General features: G+C 38.7%; 1 protein-coding gene across 7 annotated transcripts in view; it reads left to right on the forward strand.

The window, feature by feature from the left end:
• Positions 1-27,830, forward strand: part of OPHN1 (oligophrenin 1) — a 587,085-nt gene that overhangs the window by 479,240 nt on the left and 80,015 nt on the right. For all 7 annotated transcript variants that reach the window (XM_077888989.1, XM_077888994.1, XM_077888992.1 and 4 more), the window contains one exon: positions 8,400-8,726. In XM_077888989.1, the coding sequence (XP_077745115.1) occupies positions 8,400-8,726 (327 nt within the window). The remainder of the gene's footprint in view (positions 1-8,399; positions 8,727-27,830) is intronic.

The raw sequence follows: 27,830 nt of genomic DNA on the forward strand, positions 1-27,830 counted from the left end.
ATCTTTTTTTTAAATCTATAATCATCCGGACAACATGGTACTGGCACAAAAACAGACACATTCATCAATGGAAATGGAGAACCCAGAAGTGGACCCTCAACTCTATGGTCAACTAATCTTTGACAAAAGAATATCCAATGGAAAAAGTCATTCTCTTCAACAAATGGTGTTGGGAAAATTGGACAGTCATGTGCAGAAGAATGAAACTGGACCAGTTTCTTACACCATACAGAAAAGTAAACTCAAAATGAATAAAAGACCTAAATGTGAGACAGGAATCCATCAAAATCCTAGAGGAGAACACAGACAGAAAACTCTGGAACCTCAGCCACAGCAACTTTTAGACATGTCTCTGAAGGCAAGGGAAACAAAAGCAAAAATGAATTATTGGGACTTCATCAAGATAAAAAAAAAAACTTTTGCACAGCAAAGGAAACAGTCAACAAAACTAAATGGCAACCTATGGAATGGGAGAAGGTATTCACAAATGACATATCAGATAGAGGGTTAGTATCCAAAACATAAAGAACTTATACCACTCAACACTCAAAAAACAAGTAATCCAATTTAAAAAATGGGCAGAAGACAAGAACAGACATTTCTCTAAAGAAGACTTACAAGTAGTTAACAGACACATGAAAGAATTCTCAACATCACTCAGCATCAGGAAATACAAACCAAAACTACAATGAGATATCACCTCACACCAGTCAGAAGGACAAAAATGAACAACTCAGGAAACAATAGATGTTGATGAAGATGCAGAGAATGGGGAACCCTCTTATACTGTTGGTGGGAATGTAAATTAGTGCAGGCAATCTGGAAAACAGTATAGGAATTCCTCAAAAGTTAAAAATAGAACTATCCTATGACCCAACAAGTACACTACCAGATATTTTTCCAAAGGATACAGACTTAGTGATTTGAAGAGGCAAATCTTTATAGCAGCAGTATCCACAATGGCCAAAATATGGAAAGAGCTCAGATGTCCATTTAACAAATGAATGGATAAAAAGATGTGGTATGCACACACACACACACACACACACACACACACAATGGAATATTACTCAGCAATCAGAAAGAATAAAATCTTGCCATTTGCAATGACAGGGATAGAACTTGAAGGTATTATGCTAAGCAAAATAAGTCATTCAAAGAAAGACAAATACCATATGATTTCACTCATATGTGGAATTTAAGAAACAAAACATATGAACAAAGGAGAGGGAAAGGAAAAATAAAATAAGATAAATACAGAAGGTAAGGCAAAGCATAAGAGACTCGTAACTATAGGAAACAAAGTGAGGATTTTTGGGAGGTGAGTCAAGGGATAGGGTAATTGGGTGATGGGCACTGGAGAGGGCACTTGATGAGATGAGCACTAGGTGTTATACTACATGTTGGCAAGTTGAATTTAAATTAAAAATGTAAAAAAAATTATGAGACAAACAAAAATGGAAACACACTGTACCAAAACTTATGCAGTGTAGTAAAAGCTGTTCTAAGAAGAAAGTTTATGGTGTTAAATACCTACATTAAGAAAAAAAAGATCAGAAATAACCTAACTTTACATATTAAGGAACTAGAAAAAAAAAGGCCAAAGTTATCAGAAAGAAAGAAAAAGTAAATATCACTGTGGAAATAAAGAGAATAAAGATTAAAAAAAACAATAGAAAAAATCAAAGAAATTGAGTGTTTTTTAAAACAAACAAATAAAATTGAAATGTATTAGACTAGGGGAAAAAAGAGAGAAGACTCAAATAATATAAATGAAAGAGGAGGCATTATAACTGATAACAGGGGATCATAGAGACAACTGTGAACAATTAAATGCCAAAAAATTGAATAACCCAGAATAAATGGGTAAAATTCTGGAAATATATAAGCTATCAAGACTGAATTATAAAGAAATAGAAAATCTAAACAGACCAATACTGAGTAAGGAGATTGAATCAGCAATTGAAAACCTCCCAACCAATAAAAGCTTCACAGCCTAATGTCTTCACTGAAGAATTCTACCAAACATTAATGAAGAATACCAATCCTTCTTAAATCCTTCCAAAAACTTCAAGAAGTGGGAGCAATCATATCCCATTTTTTAAAAAAGATTTTATTTATTTATTTATTTATTCATGAGAGACAGACAGAGAGACAGAGAGAGAGGCAGAGACACAGGCAGAGGGAGAAGCAGGCTCCATGCAGGGAGCCGGACGTGGGACTCCATCCTGGGTCTCCAGGATCACGTCCTGGGCTGAAGGCGGTGCTAAACCACTGAGCCACCGGGGCTGCCCATATCTCATTTTATGAGGCCAGCATTACCTTGATACCAAGCCAAACAAGGAAAATTGGTAGGCCATTATCCCTGATGAACATAAATGCAAAAATCCTCAACATAATACTGGAAAACTGAATTCAACAGCAGATTAAAACAATCTTACACCATGATCAAGTGGTTTTATCTAGGATGGATAAAAGTATGGTTCAATATAAATAAAACAATAAATGTGACACATCACATTGATAGAATTAAGGATAAAAATTATATGATCATTTCAGTAGATCCAGAAAAAGCATATTTATCAACAGTATTTCATGATAACAGTTCTCAATAAATTAGGTACTGAAAGAATGTACTTCAATATCATAAAGGCCATATATGACAAACCCACAGCTAACATTATACTCAAAGATGAAAAGCTGAAAGCTTTTCTTCTAAGATCAGGAACAAGGATGTCACCTGTCTCCACTTTTATTCAGCATAATACCGTAGTCCTAGGCAGAGAAGTTAGCCAAGAAAAGGAAAAAAGAAAAGCATCCAAGTTAGAAAGGAAGAAGAAAAATTACACAATTTGTTTGTAGATGATATGATCTTATATAGGAAAAACTCTAGGGATGTCTAGGTGGCTCAGTCATTTAAGCATCTGCCTTCTGGGTCAGGTCATGATCCCTGGGTCTTGGGACAGAGCCCCATGTTGGTCTCTCTGCTCAGTGCGGAACCCGCTTCTTCCTCTCTCTTTGCTGCTCCCCCTACTTGTGTTCTCTTGTGCCTCTCTCTCAAATAAATAGATAAATAATTCTTAAAAAAAGAAAAGAAAAGCTCTAAAGACTCCACCAAAAGACTGTTAGAACTAATAAGCAAATTCAGCAAAGTTCAGAATACAAAATCAACTTTGGTTATATACTAACAGTGAACTATCACCAAAAAAAAGAAATTGAGAAAACCATCCCATTTACAATAGCATCAAAAAGTACTTAGGGATAAATTTATCCAAGGAACTAAAGACTTGTGCACTGAAAATTAGAAGGCATTGCTGAAAGAAATTGAGAAAAACATAAGTGGAAAGATATTCCATGTTCATGTATTGGAAGAATTAATATTGTTAAAATGTCCATACTACCCATAGCTATCTACAAATACAATGCAATTCTATGTATTTGAGTTTTTCAGATTCCACATATGAATGAAATTATGCATTTTTTTTCTTTCTGTGTCTGCCTTACTACCCTTAGTATAATGTCTTCTAGGGTTATCCATATCATTGCAAATGGCAGGATAGCTTTCTTTTTTAAGGCTGAATAATATTCATATGTGTGTGTGTGTGTGTGTGTGTGTGTGTGTAACATTTTGTTTATTCATTCGTCTGTTACAGATACTTAGGTTGTTTCTGTATCTTGTTATCTTTTTAATTTTTGCCATCATTAGTGGATGTGAATAGATATTCCTTTAATTCTTATCACTTCCCACTTGAGGTACATAATTGAGATCCATTTCATAGTGAAATCATTGGATGCTCAGAGAGGGTAAGTAGTTTGCTCAATCCACATAGTTTCTCAATGACAGAGCAGTAACTTGCATCCTCTCATTCCAGAACTCATTTGTCTATGATATGGTATCTAAACACTCTTCTGAGAAGCAATCAATTCTACTCACCACTGTTCTTTTTCAAGTAGCATTTCATTATTTTACCCCCAAACCTCTTATTCCCCTCATATAGAGTACTTCAGTGAGTCTTTTCACCATCATGGACTCCTTCCTGCTCACATGTCTAAGCACTGTCCATTCCACTCTTCAACATCCTTTGAATCTGTCTCTCTTTGCTGCTGCTATTCTAATTTAGATCCTTGTCATCAGAAATCTCCTATCTGGTCTCCCTACCTCTAGTCTCTCTAGTCATTTTTAATAATGAACCTAAAGTGATATTCTAAAAATACATGTGATAATGCCACTTCTCTGTCAAAAAAAAAAAAAGAAAAGAGCCATAGTCCTCATATTCCTGAACATGGCATTCATGGCCTTAATGATACAGCCCCAAGCCCCCTGGACAACCTCATCTCCAACTACCCACAGTTTTCATCTAAAATTGGTTCTTGTGCTCAAGCCACACAAAACTTTATTATTTTACATTTTCTTGGGTGAACTAGGAAATTTCACTCCTTCAAATTGTTCTGTCTGAAATTCCATTTCCCCCCTTTTCTACCTATTATAATCCTTCAAAGCCCAACTCAAATGGTACCTCTTTTACATAATCTTCAGCCCATCTGGACAGAATTATCACTGTCCTCCTCATAGCACTTATTTTCATGATTCTACTTTCATTGGAATTGATGTATTTCTCCTGCTGCAATAGAATGTTACATCTCAAAACTTCTCCCTATAACTTACCCACACATAGGAGAGAGGCTTCCAGTTGGCTACTTGCCTATTTGTGAGGTCTCCTTGTCAATCCTGATTAATTCTCAGTTTTCTGCAGTTTCTGAAGCTGGTCTATATGTTTTCTTGTGGAAATGGATGGCTGGTTAAAGAAAGAGAATGATACTAAATTTTTGTTACCTGATAGGAAGAATAAACTCTCTCTTCAGAAAGTGTGGACTCTGGAAACAGATTTTAAACTTTGAAAATTGGCTCTGTCATATTAGTTTTGTGACATTGAGCATCCCAGTGCCTTAAACTCCTTATCTATAAAATGGGACTAATAAGAATTCACTACTTTATAGAGTAATTTTGAAGATAACGGTGAGATAATCCACGTGAAGTATTTACAGCAGGGCCAGACACAGAGAAAGTACTCAAATAATAATATCTGTTACCATTATCATCACTGTCATTATTATCATTACTGTTTTATCATTTTGTCAATAATAATTCAGCATATTCCAGAACCTAGAAATAGTTTCCATTGGCAGAGGTTCTCATTGCAAAGTCACAGTTGCTGCTGTCATTCCATTCCCTATTTCCTTGAGTCAGGAAAATATCCTTTCCCATGTGGAAGTTAGTGGCCTCTCTGAGACTGTTTATGTGGATTATCTTCATGAGATTGGACTTCCATTACTGTATTGAGATGATTACAATGCTGTTATGGTCTGTAGGGCATAGCTAACCCCTGTGGTGTCTTTTAAAGTAGAGCAGGGATGAAATTTCCTAGGGTCTTTCTCCTAGAAGAAAGTATTCAAATAGAAACATGTAACTGAAAAAAAAAAAAGAAACATGTAACTGAAATGTTGGGCCTAAAGCACGCAAGAGAAGAAATTCATGTCACTGTTCACTTCATTGTTCTGAAAGAGTAAATATGCTTAAGGTTACTCCTAAATGCTGGAGGTTTACAGGTGGCCTCTGCCTTAAGGCATGTCCTGGAAGCACATGATCTAGTTATATGGCTTTTTTGTGCTTATTCCCCTACTATTGTTTGTCAGCCTTTGGTAAATTTTGTTTGAATGGTCTAATCTGATGGCGTTTGTGCTAGGGATAATACAAGCAGGGCTATATATCTACCTTGGTACAGAGTAGGAAAACTACAGAAGGAATCTTTTTGGCCCTTATCCCTATAATGGTGGCAGCAGTGATTGGTGACAGGTTCTCAAGGAGAAGAAAGCTCTCTGGGGGAAAAATGCTTTACAGCAAGACATAGCCCTTCCTTCTCACATAAAAACTCTTGCCTCATTACCCTCTTAGAGCATAATAGCATAAATGACAACTAAGAATTATATTATAGAGTTATTTATTATGTCTCAGGCATTGAAATAAGTATACCATCTTATGTAACCCTCACTACAACCTCATGAAGTAGGTACTATTATTATTCTCATTTTACTGAGGAGAAAACTTGAGGTATAGAGACATTATGAACTTGCTCAAGGTCCTACAGTAGATAAGAAACAGAACTGAGGGGATCCCTGGGTGGCTCAGCAGTTTGGCACCTGCCTTCAGCCAAGGGCGTGATACTGGAGTCCCGGGATCAAGTCCCATGTCAGACTCCTTGCATGGAGCCTTATTCTTCCTCTGCCTGTGTCTCTGCCTCTCTCTCTCTCTCTCTCTCTTTTTCTCTCTCTGTCTCTCATGAATGAATGAATAAAATCTTTTTTAAAAAATAAAATAAACAGAACTGAAATTCAGATCTGGCTACCTGACTCCAAAGCCTGCATTTCTTTTAACATTTTACTATGAAGAGTTTCAAACATAACCAAAGTTTTAATGAAAAAAAGTATAGCAGGACTTTTTTAAACCAAAATTACAATGCCATCATCGTATCTGAAAGAAAACAAAACAAACAATAATTTCTTTTTTTCTTTTTTTTTTGTATATTTTTTATTGGAGTTCAATTTGCCAACATATACTGTAACACCCAGTGCTCATCCCATCAAGTGCTCCCCTCAGTGCCCATCACCCAGTCACCCCAGCGCCCTCCCCCCGCCCACCTTCCCTTCCACTACCCCTTGTTCATTTCCCAGAGTTAGGTGTCTCTCATGTTCTGTCATTCTCTCTGATATTTCCCACTCATTTTCTCTCCTTTCCCCTTTATCCCCTTTCACTATTTTTTATATTCCCCAAATGAATGAGACCATATAATGTTTGTCCTTCTCCGATTGACTTATTTCACTCAGCATAATACCCTCCAGTTCTATCCATGACGAAGCAAATGGTGGGTGTCATTTCTAATGGCTGAGTAATATTCCATTGTATACATAGACCACATCTTCTTTATCCATTCATCTTTCGATGGACACTGAGGCTCCTTCCACAGGTTGGCTATTTTGGACATTGCTGCTATAAACATCGGGGTGCAGGTGTCTCAGCATTTCACTGCATCTGTATCTTTGGGGTAAATCCCCAGCAGTGCAATGGCTGGGTCATAGGGCATATCTATTTTTAACTCTTTGAGGAACCTCCACACCATTTTCCAGAGTGGCTGCACCAGTTCACATTCCCACCAACAGTGCAAGAGGGTTCCTTCTTCTTTCTCCACATCGTCTCCAACATTTGTTGTTTCCTGTCTTGTTAATTTCCCCCATTCTCACTGGTGTGAGGTGGTATCTCATTGTGCTTTTGATTTGTATTTCCCTGATAGCAAGTGATGCAGAGCATTTTCTCATGTGCATGTTGGCCATGTCTATGTCTTCCTCTGTGAAATTTCTGTTCATGTCTTTTGCCCATTTCATGATTGGATTGTTTGTTTCTTTGCTGTTGAGTTTCATAAGTTCTTTATAGATCTTAGATACTAGAACTTATGAAACTCAACAGCAAAGAACATTATATAGTCACTGTTCAAATTCTCCTGTCATTTTCTTTTAAAAAATTCAGGATCCAAATAAGATATATGCATTACAACTGCTCGACATGTTTCTCAAGTCTCATTTAGCCAACTAGAACCACTATTCTTAACCTCTGCACTCTAATCTATGTTTTCTATTATGAAGAAAGGTGACAGTTTCCTTACAGCAGGAGTTCTCAACAGGAGCTAACATTTTTAAGGGACTCTGAATCTCTTAAAATTAGTTTTAATTTTTTTTCATATATTTGTATAGTAAATTTGTCTAGGGAGAGTATCCTTGGCTCTCATTAGAGTCTCAAAGCTTTAAGTAAGAATCAGAACTGAAAAACAGGAATAATTGTCACAAGAAATTGTGGACCACAAAAGCTAAGGGAAGAACATAAAGTAGCTAGTTGGAGGTTTTTTTATGAGGATGGAGAATGAAGTTAAATTCTGTTAAGTTTATTAACTTTAAATTTGAGAGGCTTTAACAAATTACTTTTGAAAGAAATAGAAATAGTTAAGGATTAACTGATGTCTCTTCAGAAAGAATTATAATTGAGGACTCTTAAGTCCCATTTAAGGTATATATCCCTTTGAATAAAGCATCTTGGCATATTATGGTTTTATTGGATTGTGGTGGTAAAAATCAAACTCAGATCTTGAACTGAATTCCTATTTGATGGAATCTGTGACTCCACATGGATTGAGGTAGGTAGAGATTGATTTTGCAAGATATCAGTGATTTGTTCCACAATAATACCTCCATTGAAAATGTATAAAATTCTTCAATATTATGTGTGCATGTATAAAAATGAAATGATAATAAAATTAGCATTAATCTTCCCTCTTTGCACCATCTTTTCCTAGATGATATCCAACATCAAACACCAAATGGTATTATCACAAGCAGTATAGAACCCTCCAAGCTTCCACAGCACCCCAAACTGCCTTTTCAGAGGAGTGGGGAAACTGACACTGGGAGAAAGTCTCCAAGCATCAGGCCTGTTTCAGATGGCAAGTTGGAGTCCTGTCCTGAAGTGGATGTGGGGAAGTTGGTGTCTAGGCTGCAAGACAGAGGGACCAAGGCCATACCAAAGGCCACCAACGGACCTGTGACAGGCTCTGGGCCCACTAAAACCCCCTCCTTCCACATAAAGAGACCAGCTCCTCGGCCCCTGACTCACCACAAGGAGGGTAAGTGCTTGGGAATCCCTTTGGAATCAGAATTGAAACCGATTATTTTGTACCTTAAGATGTTTCTGAGGTTGTAGATATTTAAGTAGGAATCTGTTTCCAGTTTACTACCACTAATAGTGGAATGGTGGATAAGAACATAAAAGCCATTTACAATAATCACTAGAGTGTAAACTTAATGAGGGTGAGGATTTGAGGCCTATTTATTTACCTCTATATCCCAAATGCTTAGAACAATGCCTGATAGTCAGAAGGTAGGCATTTATTATTAGTAGAATAAATTAACAATAATGATTTTTTATCAATATTATTATTGCTGCTGTTGACATTAACTATGTCCCTGGCACTGACAAACTATTTTCTATCCTCACAACCTTGCTGTGAAAAATGTATTACTATTTTTTGTCCTACTAGAAAACTGAGGATCTTTGGCTAAGTGACTTGCCAAAGGTTCACAGCTACTAACTGGCAGAACTGGGATCTCAATTTTACCTGTGTTATTTCCAATAAGGCAGAACTTTTACTTTACCTTCTTATAAGAAGCTTTGAAATGGTGAACTGATGGTTTCTCATTCTCATTTTTCAGATTAGTCAAAATAGGGACAAAGGGGCACAACTTCTGAAAAACTCTGGACTTTTTAAATTACAAATTCAAGATGTGGCTGACTTTGGTAAATTTTATTGGAGACTCATGTTTGGAGATTGAGGCTATGCCAGAAGGTATCTGGAGAGGGTAAATAATTCTATGAAGATAATACAGGGATCCCTGGGTGGCGCAGCGGTTTGGCGCCTGCCTTTGGCCCAGGGCGCGATCCTGGAGACCCGGGATCGAATCCCACGTCGGGCTCCCAGTGCATGGAGCCTGCTTCTCCCTCTGCCTGTGTCTCTGCCTCTCTCTCTCTCTCTCTCTGTGACTATCATAAATAAATAAAAATTAAAAAAAAGATAATACAGTATAATGGACAGAATAAGGACTTTGATATCACAGAGGCTTAGATTCAAATTATGGATTTTACTTTCTATCTAGCTAGATGACCTTCTTAAAATGTGCCTTGTTTTTTATCCTGTCCTATTCCAGACTGGATTTAAGGCTTTCACAATATAGAAAATGTAAGAACTTAAAAATAGTAAGAATAATTAATTCAACAAGTACTTATTAAGTACTTATTGAGTACAACCCCATTCTAGGTGTTGAGAATATAAGAATTAATAGGCCATACAAAGTCCCTGCTCTCTTGAAGCATATATCAGAGTTTAGCAAACTATGGCCTTAAGTGATTGAAAACAATCAAAAGAAAAATAATATTTCATGACACATGAAAATTATATGAAATTCAAGTTTCTATATCCATCAGCAGAAATACACCCCTCATTTCATATTGTCTAAAGTTGCTTTCATACTGAAACAGCAGAATTAAGTAGTAGCAACAGAGATCTTATGAGCTACAAGTCCTAAAATATTAGCTATCTAATACTTTACAGAAAATGTTTGTTGATTTCTACCTTAGATTCTAGAGAGTACAGGTGAGAAAAAATGAAGCCAAGAGAGGGGAAATAGGTAGGATAGTAGGGATATGGAAAGAATGGAGTTAGTACACAAAATGTTTGCTATGAAGACTTACACATTTACTGCAGCAGCGTCACAGATTTGGCTCCAAAATTTCTAGAGAAAATGAAAAGAGAAAGAACTTAATGGTTATATAAATCCATGTTCTTGGGGGCACCTAAGTGGCTAATTTAGTTAAGCATCTGCCTTTGGCTTAAGTCAGATCCTAGAGTCCCTGCTCATGGTGGGCTCCCTGCTCAATGGGGAGTCTGCTTCTTCCTCTCACTCTGCCCCTCTCCCCACTCATGTTTTCTCTCACTCACTTACTCTCTGTCTCTCAAATAAATAATAATATCTTTAAAAAATATTTTTAAATAAATAAATAAGTATATGTTCTTAAGGTAACAATAAGCAAATTGTTTAAATAAAGCAAAACGATCGACGGAGCAAGATGGTGGAAGAGTAGGGTCTCCAAATCACCGTTCTCCACCAAACTACCTAGAAAACCTTCAAATTATCCTGAAAATCTATGAATTCGGCCTGAGATTTAAAGAGAGACCAGCTGGAATGCTACAGTGAGAAGAGTTCGCGCATCTATCAAGGTAGGAAGACGGGGAAAAAAGAAAAAAAGGAACAAAGGCCTCCAAGGGGGAGGGGCCCCGCGAGGAGCCGGGCTGAGGCCGGGGCGAGTGTCCCCAGGACAGGAGAGCCCCGTCCCGGAGACGGAGGAGCTGCACCGACCTTCCGGGGGGAAAGGGGCTCGTGGGGAGTTGGAGCAGGACCCAGGAGGGCGAGGATCTCCTCGGGCTCCCTGGGACAGTAACAGCAACTGCGCGCCCAGGAGAGTGCGCCAAGCTCCCTAAGGGCTGCAGCGCGCACGGCGGGACCCGGAGCAGCTCGGAGGGGCTCGGGCGGCAGCTCCGCGGAGGGGGCTGCGCGGCCCGGGAGCGCGAATCCACCAGCGCGGGCTCCGGAGCACAGGGCGCCGGGACACAGCCCAGGATCCGGCCTCCCCCGGGACAGGCAGAGGCCGGGAGGGCCCAGGACAGCGAGGACGCTCCTGGCCCAGCTGAGCAGATCAGCGGCCCCGCCCCGGAGCCTCCAGGCCCTGCAGACGGAGTTCCTGCCGGAGCTGAATCCAGGTTTCCAGAGCTGCCCCGCCACTGGGGCTGTTCCTCCTGCGGCCTCACGGGGTAAACAACCCCCACTGAGCCCTGCACCAGGCAGGGGCACAGCAGCTCCCCCAACTGCTAACACCTGAAAATCAGCACAACAGGCCCCTCCCCCAGAAGATCAGCTAGACTGACAACTTCCAAGAGGAGCCAAGGGACTTAAAGAACACAGAATCAGAAGATACTCCCCGGTGGTTCTTTTTTTTTTTTTTTGTTTTGTTTTGTTTTGTTTTGTTTTTGTTTTGTTTTGCTTTTTGATTTGTTTCCTTCCCCCACCCCCTTTTTTTCTCCTTTCTTTTTCTTTCTCTTTTTCTTCTTTTTTTTTTCCGTTTTTTTTTTCTTTTTTTCTTCCCTTTTTTTTTCTTCTCTTTCTCTTTTCTTTCCTTCTTTCTCTCCTCTCTTTTTCTCTTTTTCCCAATACAATTTGCTTTTGGCCACTCTGCACTGAGCAAAATGACTAGAAGGAAAACCTCACCTCAAAAGAAAGAATCAGAACCAGTCCTCTCTCCCACAGAGTTACAAAATCTGGATTACAATTCAATGTCAGAAAGCCAATTCAGAAGCACTATTATACAGCTACTGGTGGCTCTAGAAAAAAGTATAAAGGACTCAAGAGACTTCATGACTGCAGAATTTAGAGCTAATCAGGCAGAAATTAAAAATCAATTGAATGAGATGCAATCCAAACTAGAAGTCCTAACGACGAGGGTTAACGAGGTGGAAGAACGAGTGAGTGACCTAGAAGACAAGTTGATAGCAAAGAGGGAAACTGAGGAAAAAAGAGACAAACAATTAAAAGACCATGAAGATAGATTAAGGGAAATAAACGACAGCCTGAGGAAGAAAAACCTACGTTTAATTGGGGTTCCCGAGGGTGCCGAAAGGGCCAGAGGGCCAGAATATGTATTTGAACAAATTCTAGCTGAAAACTTTCCTAATCTGGGAAGGGAAACAGGCATTCAGATCCAGGAAATAGAGAGATCCCCCCCTAAAATCAATAAAAACCGTTCAACACCTCGACATTTAATAGTGAAGCTTGCAAATTCCAAAGATAAGGAGAAGATCCTTAAAGCAGCAAGAGACAAGAAATCCCTGACTTTTATGGGGAGGAGTATTAGGGTAACAGCAGACCTCTCCACAGAGACCTGGCAGGCCAGAAAGGGCTGGCAGGATATATTCAGGGTCCTAAAGGAGAAGAACATGCAACCAAGAATACTTTATCCAGCAAGGCTCTCATTCAAAATGGAAGGAGAGATAAAGAGCTTCCAAGACAGGCAGCAACTAAAAGAATATGTGACCTCCAAACCAGCTCTGCAAGAAATTTTAAGGGGGACTCTTAAAATTCCCCTTTAAGAAGAAGTTCAGTGGAATAGTCCACAAAAACAAAGACTGAATAGATATCATGATGACACTAAACTCATATCTCTCAGTAGTAACTCTGAATGTGAACGGGCTTAATGACCCCATCAAAAGGCGCAGGGTTTCAGACTGGATAAAAAAGCAAGACCCATCTATTTGCTGTCTACAAGAGACTCATTTTAGACAGAAGGACACCTACAGCCTGAAAATAAAAGGTTGGAGAACCATTTACCATTCGAATGGTCCTCAAAAGAAAGCAGGGGTAGCCATCCTTATATCAGATAAACTAAAATTTACCCCAAAGACTGTAGTGAGAGATGAAGAGGGACACTATATCATACTTAAAGGATCTATTCAACAAGAGGACTTAACAATCCTCAATATATATGCTCCGAATGTGGGAGCTGCCAAATATATAAATCAATTATTAACCAAAGTGAAGAAATACTTAGATAATAATACACTTATACTTGGTGACTTCAATCTAGCTCTTTCTATACTCGATAGGTCTTCTAAGCAAAACATCTCCAAAGAAACGAGAGCTTTAAATGATACACTGGACCAGATGGATTTCACAGATATCTACAGAACTTTACATCCAAACTCAACTGAATACACATTCTTCTCAATCGCACATGGAACTTTCTCCAGAATAGACCACATATTGGGTCACAAATCGGGTCTGAACCGATACCAAAAGATTGGGATTCTCCCCTGCATATTCTCAGACCATAATGCCTTGAAATTAGAACTAAATCACAACAAGAAGTTTGGAAGGACCTCAAACACGTGGAGGTTAAGGACCATCCTGCTAAAAGATAAAAGGGTCAACCAGGAAATTAAGGAAGAATTAAAAAGATTCATGGAAACTAATGAGAATGAAGATACAACCGTTCAAAATCTTTGGGATGCAGCAAAAGCAGTCCTAAGGGGGAAATACATCGCAATACAAGCATCCATTCAAAAACAGGAAAGAACTCAAATACAAAAGCTAACCTTACACATAAAGGAGCTAGAGAAAAAACAGCAAATAGATCCTACACCCAAGAGAAGAAGGGAGTTAATAAAGATTCGAGCAGAACTCAACGAAATCGAGACCAGAAGAACTGTGGAACAGATCAACAAAACCAGGAGTTGGTTCTTTGAAAGAATTAACAAGATAGATAAACCATTAGCCAGCCTTATTAAAAAGAAGAGAGAGAAGACTCAAATTAATAAAATCATGAATGAGAAAGGAGAGATCACTACCAACACCAAGGAATACAAACGATTTTAAAAACATATTATGAACAGCTATACGCCAATAAATTAGGCAATCTGGAAGAAATGGACGCATTCCTGGAAAGCCACAAACTACCAAAACTGGAACAGGAAGAAATAGAAAACCTGAACAGACCAATAACCAGGGAGGAAATTGAAGCAGTCATCAAAAACCTCCCAAGACACAAGAGTCCAGGGCCAGATGGCTTCCCAGGGGAATTTTATCAAACGTTTAAAGAAGAAACCATACCTATTCTCCTAAAGCTGTTTGGAAAGATAGAAAGAGATGGAGTACTTCTAAATTCGTTCTATGAAGCCAGCATCACCTTAATTCCAAAGCCAGACAAAGACCCCGCCAAAAAGGAGAATTACAGACCAATGTCCCTGATGAACATGGATGCAAAAATTCTCAACAAGATACTGGCCAATAGGATCCAACAGTACATTAAGAAAATTATTCACCATGACCAAGTAGGATTTATCCCTGGGACACAAGGCTGGTTCAACACCCGTAAAACAATCAATGTGATTCATCATATCAGCAAGAGAAAAACCAAGAACCATATGATCCTCTCATTGGATGCAGAGAAAGCATTTGACAAAATACAGCATCCATTCCTGATCAAAACTCTTCAGAGTGTAGGGATAGAGGGAACATTCCTCGACATCTTAAAAGCCATCTATGAAAAGCCCACAGCAAATATCCTTCTCAATGGGGAAGCACTAGGAGCCTTTCCCCTAAGATCAGGAACAAGACAGGGATGTCCACTCTCACCACTGCTGTTCAACATAGTACTGGAAGTCCTAGCCTCAGCAATCAGACAACAAAAAGACATTAAAGGCATTCAAATTGGCAAAGAAGAAGTCAAACTCTCCCTCTTCGCCGATGACATGATACTCTACATAGAAAACCCAAAAGTCTCCACCCCAAGATTGCTAGAACTCATACAGCAATTCGGTAGCGTGGCAGGATACAAAATCAATGCCCAGAAGTCAGTGGCATTTCTATACACTAACAATGAGACTGAAGAAAGAGAAATTAAAGAGTCAATCCCATTTACAATTGCACCCAAAAGCATAAGATACCTAGGAATAAACCGAACCAAAGAGGTAAAGGATCTATACCCTCAAAACTATAGAACACTTCTGAAAGAAATTGAGGAAGACACAAAGAGATGGAAAAATATTCCATGCTCATGGATTGGCAGAATTAATATTGTGAAAATGTCAATGTTACCCAGGGCAATATACACGTTTAATGCAATCCCTATCAAAATACCATGGACTTTCTTCAGAGAGTTAGAACAAATTATTTTAAGATTTGTGTGGAGTCAGAAAAGACCCCGAATAGCCAGGGGAATTTTAAAAAAGAAAACCATATCTGGGTGCATCACAATGCCAGATTTCAGGTTGTACTACAAAGCTGTGGTCATCAAGACAGTGTGGTACTGGCACAAAAACAGACACATAGATCAGTGGAACAGAATAGAGAATCCAGAAGTGGACCCTGAACTTTATGGGCAACTAATATTCGATAAAGGAGGAAAGACTATCCATTGGAAGAAAGACAGTCTCTTCAATAAATGGTGCTGGGAAAATTGGACATCCACATGCAGAAGAATGAAACTAGACCACTCTCTTTCACCATACACAAAGATAAACTCAAAATGGATGAAAGATCTAAATGTGAGACAAGATTCCATCAAAATCCTAGAGAAGAACACAGGCAACACCCTTTTTGAACTCGGCCATAGTAACTTCTTGCAAGATACATCCACGAAGGCAAAAGAAACAAAAGCAAAAATGAACTATTGGGACTTCATCAAGATAAGAAGCTTTTGCACAGCAAAGGATACAGTCAAGAAAACTCAAAGACAACCTACAGAATGGGAGAAGATATTTGCAAATGACATATCAGATAAAGGGCTAGTTTCCAAGATCTCTAAAGAACTTATTAAACTCAACACCCAAGAAACAAACAATCCAATCATGAAATGGGCAAAAGACATGAAGAGAAATCTCACAGAGGAAGACATAGACATGGCCAACATGCATATGAGAAAATGCTCTGCATCACTTGCCATCAGGGAAATACAAATGAAAACTACAATGAGATACCACCTCACACCAGTGAGAATGGGGAAAATTAACAAGGCAGGAAACAACAAATGTTGGAGAGGATGCGGAGAAAAGGGAACCCTCTTACACTGTTGGTGGGACTGTGAACTGGTGCAGCCACTCTGGAAAACTGTGTGGAGGTTCCTCAAACAGTTAAAAATAGACCTGCCCTACGACCCAGCAATTGCACTGTTGGGGATTTACCCCAAAGATACAAATGCAATGAAACGCCGGGACACCTGCACCCCGATGTTTCTAGCAGCAATGGCCACGATAGCCAAACTGTGGAAGGAGCCTCGGTGTCCAACGAAAGATGAATGGATAAAGAAGATGTGGTTTATGTATACAATGGAATATTACTCAGCTATTAGAAATGACAAATACCCAGCATTTGCTTCAACGTGGATGGAACTGGAGGGTATTATGCTGAGTGAAGTAAGTCAGTCGGAGAAGGACAAACATTATATGTTCTCATTCATTTGGGGAATATAAATAATAGTGAAAGGGAAAATAAGGGAAGGGAGAAGAAATGTGTGGGAAATATCAGAAAGGGAGACAGAACGTAAAGACTGCTAACTCTGGGAAACGAACTAGGGGTGGTAGAAGGGGAGGAGGGCGGGGGGTGGGAGTGAATGGGTGACGGGCACTGGGTGTTATTCTGTATGTTAGTAAATTGAACACCAATAAAAAAAAAATATCCCCCCCAAAAAAATAAATAAATAAATAAATAAATAAATAAATAAAGCAAAACATCCATTTTTGAGACCAGAGAATACTTCTAAGAAGCATTTTCTCTCAAGGATTTTTGCATATAAAAACCTATAAATCCTATAAAAATATAGGATGATGGCATTGTCTCAGAGCACAATTCAGTAAAAGTTATTCTATGGGAGTCTATAAGATTTCCACTAAATAACTAACTCTGTGAATTCTTTGGCTTGACCCACTGATGCATTTGTCTGTATGATTAATAGTTAAGTTATTTAATCTCTGCACACCTTGGTTTATATATCCATAAATAGGAGAAATAGCTCATCCCACAGAATTATTGCTAGGGTTAAAAGAAATAACAAAATACCTGCCATATAAAAAATATTAAAGATATGTTACATAATTCCCTTTCCTTGCCTTCCTCCTTCCTAAGATTCGCTTATTCAGGGAAATAACCAATTAAGGCCAGACTTCTATATAGACACTGCTTCAATTTATAAGTCATGTGTTGATCTTCACATCAGTCTGGTAAAGAGTTGGGTAACTCAAATTATATTCATCACAGTGAAGTTTGTCTTGCCTGCTGCCAAGTCTTGGGGTCAGCCAGATCCTATAAACTGAGCACACACAGTAATTTAGCCCTCCCTAACCATTGTCTACTGCAAAGTTAAATTTCAGAGGCATTCCCCTTTCCTGTTCCTCCACAGTCCTGCTCCAGACTGCTGGCAGGAACTCATAGTTTCAGTTAATGTAAGTACTGATCTTACTATCCAGTATTAGCCAGACTATCTAAATTTGGGCCACATCATTGCCTAGTTTTGCTTTCTACCTTAAATCAGTGAGCAACAGGCTAGTGTGATGCCACTCTTTTCAAAGCTCCATGCCTCCAGCCTTAGCCACAGAAAACAAAACTGAGGTAGTGTTCTGGCATTGGTGAAAAATTAGCCAAACTTCTGATGTAGTTGCCTCTTTGTTTTGTTTGTTTGATTTTTCAAGTTTTTGTTTAAATTCCATTTAGTTAACATATATTGTAACATTAGTTTTAGGAACAGCATTTAGTTATTCATCACTTACATATAATACCCAGTGGTCCTCATAAGTACCTTCCTTAATACCCATCACCCATTTAGTCCATCACCCACCATCTGCCATCCAGTAACGCTTGGTTTTAGCTCAGATCTTAATCTCAGGTTGTGAGATCGAGCCCCACGTTGGGCTTTGTGCTGGGCATAGTCTGCTTGAATTTCTCTCTTCCTCTCCCTCTGCCCCTCCCCCACGCTTCCTTTCTCTAAAATAAATAAATAAATAAGTAGATAGATAAATAAATAAATAAATAAATAAATAAATAAATAAATAAATCTTTTTAAAAATCCCAAAATAGTTCCCAGATGATGTTATGTGTAGCCAGAGTTAGGAACCACTAGGCCAACATGATGCTAACTTGGTCACTGCAGATCAAAATGACCAGAGCTGATAATGCTGGATAGTGGAGGGGGTATTGGAAAGGAAGTATATGCTGTAGTCAGGGCTTAGAAAAGACCTCTACTCAAACCTGTATCCATCTTAGGGTGATTGGTTTATGTATATTTTATATAAAAATATAAATATATATACTTATATATAATTTATAGATATATATAATATAAATAATTTATATTTATATATAATTTATAAATAATTTATATGTAATTTGTATATATATAAATCAATATCATTTGGTGATATAATTTTGTCAAGGGCTCCTTTCTGTTCCAGACATAGAATTGGATACTTTCCCTTTTCCTATTTCATCTTATAATTGTGATATGCCTATGAAATAGGGTTTTCCCCTCATTTCACATTCATTTCCCCATTAAGGAAAAACTGAGGCTTAGAGAAGTGAAACAACTTCCCAGAGTCACACATATTATAAGATATAGAGACGGAGCTTGAACCTTGGCTTCTTGAGTACCACATTTTTATGTCTTAAATGGCTTTAGCTATCTTCTCCTTCCTATTTTCTAAGGGGCATTAGCTTTGAGGAGAGCAAAAGTATACAAGCCAATATCTTATCTTCCTTTGATATCACTGCTCTAACCAGGCCTAGCTTTGGAGAGGACTTTTGTGTCATTTCTACAAAGGAACTTAGGACCTTTCTTTGGAGAGTAGGATGGGGAAGATAATATATTTACATGCATTTGTTTGTATTCAGACATAGTGTTATGCAATGGGAGAGAAAAGGATGAAAGGCCATGGTCCCTGCCCTCCAAAGGTTTATGGTGAGGCTGACATATAAGCAATCAGTCCTAGTCTAGTGTGTTCCATGTTCCGATGGGGGTGAGAATAAATTCCAGTGGGAGCATGGGGCAAGGAGCCCTTCACTCTGTCTCAGGTTCTGATATAAAAGTGAAGAATATATCCACACTGGATACCTATAATATATATGTTCAGGGGCCTTTCTTAGCTCTTTCCTTTGTCTTGACTAGAGAGAAAAGACTGCATTCTGATGGCATGTTTTAGGGTTTGGAGAAAAAGTGCTTGTAAGGCCTTACTTGCCACAGGACCATCAATTCTCCACTGAGGTAACTATCACAATGAGTAGCATTTGCGTCTGCTCCAGAAGTATTAGAAACAGATCTGTTTCTGCAATAATTGGCTGTGCTGGCCTTATCCCCCATTTGCTTGTTTGGATTAGTTATGCTTTAGTAATCCACTGTGTTTTGTTTTCATTCCCTTCCATTCCTGGAGCCTAACTCTCAAATGATCCAAAAGAATAATTAGCAACTACAAAGAGGAGAGGCTTTCAGGTGAGCATGGCAGAATTTCATAGAAAGTAAGAAATGATACTAGACAAGCCGCAGAATCTACAAGGAGAAAGAACTTCCTCTTATTGTGCTCTCAGGTGGCATATAGATGAATATAAGGAAAGGTAGAAGAAAGTTGTTTAAGGTTGAAGACTGATGGCCATGAGGTACTAAGAAATCAACAAGTTCTAAGATTGGTTATGGTCATTTTACAGAGAATGGGGAGGGAGAGAAGAGGTTGGGTTGGAGGGGGAAGTCAAATTTGTACTAAAAGTAGGTTGCAGACCAAAGTTAAAAAGAAATTAGGAAGAAGTATTGTTTGGTAGAAAGATCATTGGCTCAGAATGCTTAGTGAAGTCTCAGATGTAATAGGCTTCAGAGTCTTCCAGGTGTGATTTTGAATCCTAGCTCTGCCTCAGAGCTGTGAGACCTTTGGCAAGCCACAATCTCTCTGAGTCTTAGTTTTCTCATTTGTAAAATGAAGATAATAATTATGCCCATAGGATTGCTGCAACAATGGAATGAGGTATCTATTTGCTTTGCACATGAGTACTCAGTAAGTGGTAGCAGTTGTTTTGCTTTTATAGGAAGCTAGTACTAGCTACATAATCTTAGATAAGCTTAACTTCTTTGAGCCAGTTTTATTAACTGTAAATGGGGACAATGCCTACCTTGTAAGAAACCTTTTTGTGAGTATAAAGTAAGATTAAGTATAAAATACTTTTATGCAATAATACAATAGAAGTTCAAAAAATCATATTGCTACTGGATGGATAACAACCTCTCAGGAAATGGCAGCCATAGAAAATGGTACATGTTTACTCTTCTGTATTTTAGAGCCTATGAGAAGCCTCAAGCCTCAAATGTAGATGTCATCAAAGAGCTCAGAGCTACTCTTTCTACCCTCAAACTTTCTCTGACCTTGCCAAACACTGAGAAAGAGGAGAACCATTGTTGAGTAGAAGGGACAAGAAAGGATTTTAGCCATCCCTTAAGGTCCACCTCAAGTCCTATTCCTTCTGTGAAGTCTTCTTAGAGTTATGCCCCCATGGAACTCTACATTACCTCGTTTATTTTGACATTCGAGTTTGACCCCTTAATATGGATGCTGAGTTACAGTATTCACATTTATTTCCCATATGTATAACTTCAATGTCCAACTCTGTTTTAAGCCCCTAGAGGACAAAACTATCTCACATCACTTGTGAAAGCAGAAGATTGAGCACAAAAGGCCTCGAGAAACACTCAGCCTATTGAAAACCTTTTAATTTAGGTTTCGGAATAGTCCTGAAATTTGGCCATATCATGTTTGTGTATGTGTCAAAGATATCACAACTGGGAACTTAAAAAAGAAAATCTCTTTATGGTGTCCTTCTAATGTACTGAACTACATTTTTCTTTACTTAATTAATATTTATTGAATACCAGTTTTGTGCAAAGTAATTTACTTAGGCTTTTAGTGAATACAAAAATGAATCCCACCTTGATCTTGCTATTAAGTTGCTCCCATTCTAATAGGGAACATAGAGCCACCAAAACAAAGAGCCCTTATTCAAAGTATAAGATGATTAGTGCCTTAGGAGTCTAATAAAAGAATTGGGAGCATCTGAAGCTTGACACACTTAAGCTGAATCTTGGTAAATGATGTAAATTTAGGCATGTAGGAATAGGGTAAAGGGAATCTGGGGAAAATATGATCAATTGTGAGATATGTCTAGGAACAACAAATAATACTGTTTATGTTGCCAGTAGAATATGTGAAGAGAAATTGTGGAAAGGTAGATGAGAAAGATCAGTTGAAACCAAGTGGAAGAGGATAGTGACCTGAATGTTAAAAATGCTTGAGTTTATTCTGCAGATAACAGGGAACCATGGAATCAAAATCTAAATCTATCAAGAGATTTTTTTCAACCTGGTTAAGTACATGAGCAGAACTGGCTTCTGGAGCACTCAAAAAGCAGCATTTAAAAGTCAGGAGGGAGAGATATAGGTCTATAGACTTATATCATGGAACTATTGATCTATAAATCAGTTCAAGTCCACATTGCACAGGAATTGAAGTGATCTTGTCAAGGTCACACAGCAAGTTAGTTTTAGTATTAAGACTGGAATCTAGGTCTCTTGACTCCCAGTTATAGTTCTCTTCCATCTCTACCTCCTCAGTTTGACATTGTAGTTTTACTGTGGCAAATTAGAGATAAGAGAGAACAACACTGGGACCTTTCAACCAATAAATCCCTTTGCTGTGACTTCAAAGTTTGACTTGTAATGAATCATCAATAAAGAGTCTGAGAGGATACAAGGCTAAGGATGTTTGTTTTCCAAGGCCTTGGGTTGGTGTCCATTTGGATATGGCTTTAAGTTGGAAAGAAATGGGATTCATATTTTAGGGGGCATCATCTGGTTCTCTCATAAAGAAAACCAATCACCCTAAAATGGATACAGGTTTGGGTAGAGGTCTTTTCTAAGCCCTGACTACAGCATATACTTCCTTTCCAATACCCCCTCCACTATCCAGCATTATCAGCTCTGGTCATTTTGATCTGCAGTGACCAAGTTAGCATCATGTTGGCCTAGTGGTTCCTAACTCTGGCTACACATAACATCATCTGGGAACTATTTTGGGATTTTTTTTAAAAGATTTATTTATTTATTTACTTATTTATCTATCTATCTACTTATTTATTTATTTTAGAGAAAGGAAGCATGGGGGGAGGGGCAGAGGGAGAGGAAGAGAGAAATTCAAGCAGACTATGCCCAGCACAGAGCCCAACTTGGGGCTCGATCTCACAAACCTGAGATCAAGATCTGAGCTAAAACCAAGCGTTGTATGCTCAACGAACTGCACCACCCAGGCTTCCCACCTGGGGAGCTTTTAAAAATATCCATACCCAAGTCCTAACCCAATCAATTAAATTAGGTTCTCTGGGGATAGGATCCAGATACTATATGGTTTTTTTTTTAGGATTTTATTTTTTATTTTTTGTATATTTTTTATTGGAGTTAGATTTGCCAACATATAGTATAACAGCTGGTGCTCATCCCGTCATGTGCCCCCCCTCAGTGCCTGTCACCTAGTCATCCCATCCCCCCGCCTGTCTCCCCTTCCATTACCCCTTGTTCATTTCCCAGAGTTAGGAGTCCCTCATGTTCTGTCACCCTCTCTAATTTTTCCCACTCAATGTTGATTTTATTTTTATTTTTAAAAATATTTTTATTTATTTATTCATGAGAGAGAGAGAGAGAGAGCAAGAGAGGCAGAGACACAGGCAGAGGGAGAAGCAGGCTCCATGCAGGGAGCCTGACATGGTACTTGATCCCGGGACTCCAGGATCACTCCTGAGCCGAAGGCAGGCACTAAATCACTGAGCCACCCAGGCGTCCCTCAATATTGATTTTAATGTTCCCAATGTATAGTCAGGATTGAAGACCACTGGTATTTGGGACCACATGGACTTCAAAAATCAGATGCATCTGAATCTATTGCCAATTACCTATGAGGTTACTTCTTATCTCTGTGTCTCTGTTTTCACAACTGTAGAATAGTAATAATACTTCCTACCTTGGAATGTTATGACCCATGTTAAATGAGAATATATGCATAAAATACTGAGTATAGTATTCCAGTGTCTAGAACAGAACAGGTGTTCAATAAAAGACAGCCAAAAGTTTTACAGTTATTTTATTACCATTACTATTATTTTTACTATTTATAATTGTTATATGACTAATAATAACAATACATCAAGCACTAGGAAAAACAGTGGGTGCAGAAACAAGAGATAGGGGTTTCAATCCTCACTCTATCTCTTACCTATGTGACTGAGAATGAATTAGTTCATTTTTCTGAACCTCAGTTTTATTTTCTATGAAATGAAGAAGATAAGACCCATCACTTTTTCCCCTCCCAAGCTTATTGTGAATATCAAATAGTTATCTGGAAGAGTGCTTTGGATGATACAAAGTGTGATAGAAAAACTATTATAATTTTGGTCATTTCTTAGCTGCAATTCTGTGCACCCAGCCTGGTGCTAAGGAGAATGGCATATTCAGAAATCCAAGATACAATCTAAATGGGGAGACAGAATTTGTATGTGTATACACAATTCCTCCATTAGAACACCAATCACACTGTATTATTTTTTTAAAGATTTTATTTATTTATTCATGAGAGACACACAGAGAGGTAGAGACATAGGCAGAGGGAGAAGCAGGCTCCACGCAGGGAGCCTGATGTGGGACTCGATCCCAGGATTCCAGGATCACGCCGTGGGCTGAAGGCAGATGCTCAACCGCTGAGCCACCCAGGGATCCCCACACTGTATTATCATTATCTCTTTTCACATCTGTCTCCCTCACCAGAATGGCTGGTTAGCTGGGGGAATTTAAAAAATCGATAAGGCAATATATGAGTACTTCATGAGTGTTTATAGGGATGGAAATCACCAATACCAACTGAACTGTTCAGAAGGGTGAAATCTGAGCTCTTTTGAGGGATAGTTATAGTACAGATAAGACATGAGAACTGGGGCATATATCACGCAGGAAGCAAAACAGTCTAACACTTACTCACTCTGTATGCTAGGCACTCTCAATAGATTAATTTAGTCCTTATAATCACCTAGTGGGGAGAGGTTATTATAGCCGCTTTTCAGATGAAGACATCAATGGTCAAAAAGGAGAAATAACTGCCCAGAGTCCCATCCTTGGAAGTAGCAGAAAAAGGCCTCAAAATCACACCTACTAAACTCCAAACTTTTGGTACTCTCCACTATAACATACTGACCTAAAAGTAAGAATCAAGGACGTGCTTTGATAGGGAAACTAGGAGACTAGTTTGACTAGAGTAAACTGGAAGCAAAGTCCAGATTTGCTGCCTGTGATTATAATTTGGGAGCGGCTTCTAGAGAGCCTTGAATTTATATTAAGAAATTTGACCTTTGGGCATCCCGGGTGGCTCAGCAGTTTAGTGCTGCCTTCGGCCCGGGGCGTAATCCTGGAGACCTGGGATTGAGTCCCGCGTCGGGCTCCCTGCATGGAGCCTGCTTCTCCCTCTGCCTGTGTCTCTGCCTCTCTCTCTTGCTGTGTGTGTCTCTCATGAATAAATAAATAAAATCTTTAAAAAAAAAGAAATTTGACCTTTATCCTACACATTTTATAGTTACTGAGAAAATCTTTAAGAAAAACAGTGTCTAAATACTTAGGGTAAACCTTGTAACAGTATACATGGATTAAAGTTAATATTTTTTATATTTACCTTAAAATTTTATAGAAGAAAACTTGAAAATATAAAGACAAGACATACTAAACAAAAAATCAAGAAATATAAAAATCTACTGACATCATATTTCTCTATATTTTTTTGTTTTTGTCTAAATTCTAGTTAGTTAATATACAGTGTAGTATTAGTTTCAGGTGTAGAATTTACCAATCCAACACTTACATACTATATCCTGTGCTCATCGCAAGTGCACTCCTTAATCCCCATCACCTATTTACTCATCCCCCTCCACCTCCCTGCTGGTAACCATCAGTTTGTTCTCTATAATTGTCTGTTTCTTTAGTATGGAGGGTTCTCAAGAAGCTAAAAATAGAGCAACCCTACAACCCAGCAATTGTTCAACTAGGTATACCCTAAAAATACAAATGTAGTAAAACAAAGGGGACCTGCACCCCAATGTTCATAGCAGCAATGTCCACAATAGCAAAACTGTGGAAAGAGTTGAGATGTCCATCAACAGATGAAAGGATAAAAGATGTAGTGTGTATATACAATGGAATATTACTGAGCTATCAGAAAGGATGAATACTTATCGTTTACATCAACGTGGATGGAACTGGAGGGTATTTGATTGAGTTAAATAAATCAATCAGAGAAAGATAATTATATGGTTTCACTCATATGTGGAATATAAGAAACAGAACAATGGATCATAGGAAAAGGGAGGGAAAACTGAATGAAAGAAATCAGAGAGGGAAACAAACTATGAGAGACTCTTAACCCTGGGAAACCAACTGAGGGTTGCTGGAAGAGAAGTGGGTTAGGGGATGGGGTAACTGGGTGATGGGAATCAAGGAGGGCACGTGATGTGATGAGCACTGGATGTTATACACAACTGATAAATTTTGAACACTATATCTGAAACTAATGATGTACTATATGTTGGCTAATTGAATTTTAATTTTAAAAAAGAGTGTTTCTTGGTGTGCAACTCAGTTTTTTACTCCTGTGATTATTTGTTTTGTTTCCTAAATGCCACATATTAAAGAAATCATGGTATTTGACTTTCTCTGACTTATCTTGCTTACTGTCATACTGCCTTCTCTTCAGGAGCAGCACAGTGCCCTCTGGGCTCTCTCTCAGAAAGCCTACTGACTTTATTTTTTTAAGAGCAAGAGTCATATTTTATTCATTTTTACACCCTCTAGCACACCCAGAACAGTGCCGGGAGAAAAGTGGTTGTTTTTCTTTTTTATAAGTAAACTCTGCTTCCATATTTGGGTTTCTCTAGTTTCTTAAATTCAGATCATTTACACAGATTTTTCTGAAGACATCTATATGGGAAGCCATTGGCTTCTTCATTTCTAGATAAATTTTGTATGTAATAACATTAATGAAAATTTGGGAAAAAATGATCTATGCACAATACTACAGTATTATGTTCAATGTATGTATAACTGCCATGACAATGTACTCATCACGAAACATAAGTTGGTGAGATAGTTCTTCCTTGTCTGGAGTGTCCAGCATTATTGATCTATCATTTCAAATGCCAGCAGGTCCCTCCATCATTTTGGCAAATCACAAAGGGTAGTATAGTTAATTTTTCAAAATATTTTTTTAAGATTTTATTTATTTATTCATGAGACACACAGAGAGCAGAGAGAAAGAGAGAGGCAGAGGGAGAAGCAGGGACTCAATTCCAGGTCTCCAGGATCAGGCCCTGGGCTGAAGGCGGCGCCAAACTGCTGAGCCACCCGGGCTGCCCAAATTTTTCAAAATATTAACCACAAATGCATTTTCCAATTTTTTTATAAATTTATTTTTTATTGGTGCTCAATTTGCCAACATATAGCATAACACCCAGTGCTCATCCCATCAAGTGACCCCTCAGTGCCCATCACCCAGTCACCTCCACCCCCTGCCCACCTCCCCTTCCACCACCCCTAGTTCGTTTCCCAGAGTTAGGAGTCTCTCATGTTCTGTCTCCCTCTCTGATATTTCCCACTAGTTTTCTCTCCTTTCCCCTTTATTCCCTTTCACTATTTTTTATACTCCCCAAATGAATGAGACCATATAATGTTTGTCCTTCTCCGATTGACTTATATCACACATCTTCCAGATTAAAGATAAAAGTTCATTATGTGATTATTTGTTTGTTAATTTTTTTATTTAAATTTGATTTAATTAACATATTCTGTATTATTAGTTTCAGTGGTAGAATTTAGTGATTCATCAGTTGCTTTTAACACCTAGCGAGCATTACTTCAAGCCTGCTGACTGTTAAAATTCTAGGGTTAGGAATGTGGTGTGGGCAGGGCCCTGTGCTGGTCTTCTTGGGAAAGTGCACCATGCTGGGATTGAGGTGAGCTTGACAGAGAAAAACAGTTGCGCCAGAGCACAAGAGTGTGGGACTTGGTATAAGCAAGTTAGGCAGCCAGTGTAAGGGCAGAGCTGCCCCTCTGCAGATGGCTCTGTATTTGTGCTGAGAGGTAGGGAAGGAAAATGGTGCCAACCAACTCCTTTGTCTCCAAAGAGGTGTATCCCTGAACTCTGCCTCTCAGGGAGGTGCTCCAGGAAGAGTGAATAATCTCCCCTCTGTGTGCCCCAGTTGTTCTTCAGATAACTATTTTTATGCTGTCTGCCCCTTGGTTGCTTGCCTGCCCCCTCTCTAGGAGTAGGACATCTCCCGCAGGGCTCTATCACAGCCAAGCTTGCCAGCCTTTAAAATAGCAGTCTTGGGGGATCCCTGGGTGGCTCAGCGGTTTGGCGCCTGCCTTTGGCCCAGGGTGCGATCCTGGAGTCCCTGGATCGAGTCCCACGTCGGGCTCCCTGCATGGAGCCTGCTTCTCTCTCTGCCTGTGTCTCTGCCATTCTCTCTCTCTATGCCTATCATAAATAAATAAATAAATAAATAAATAAATAAATAAATAA

This window comes from Canis aureus, chromosome X (genome assembly GCF_053574225.1).
Source record: "Canis aureus isolate CA01 chromosome X, VMU_Caureus_v.1.0, whole genome shotgun sequence".
In the NCBI taxonomy this organism is placed as follows: Eukaryota; Metazoa; Chordata; class Mammalia; order Carnivora; family Canidae; genus Canis; species Canis aureus.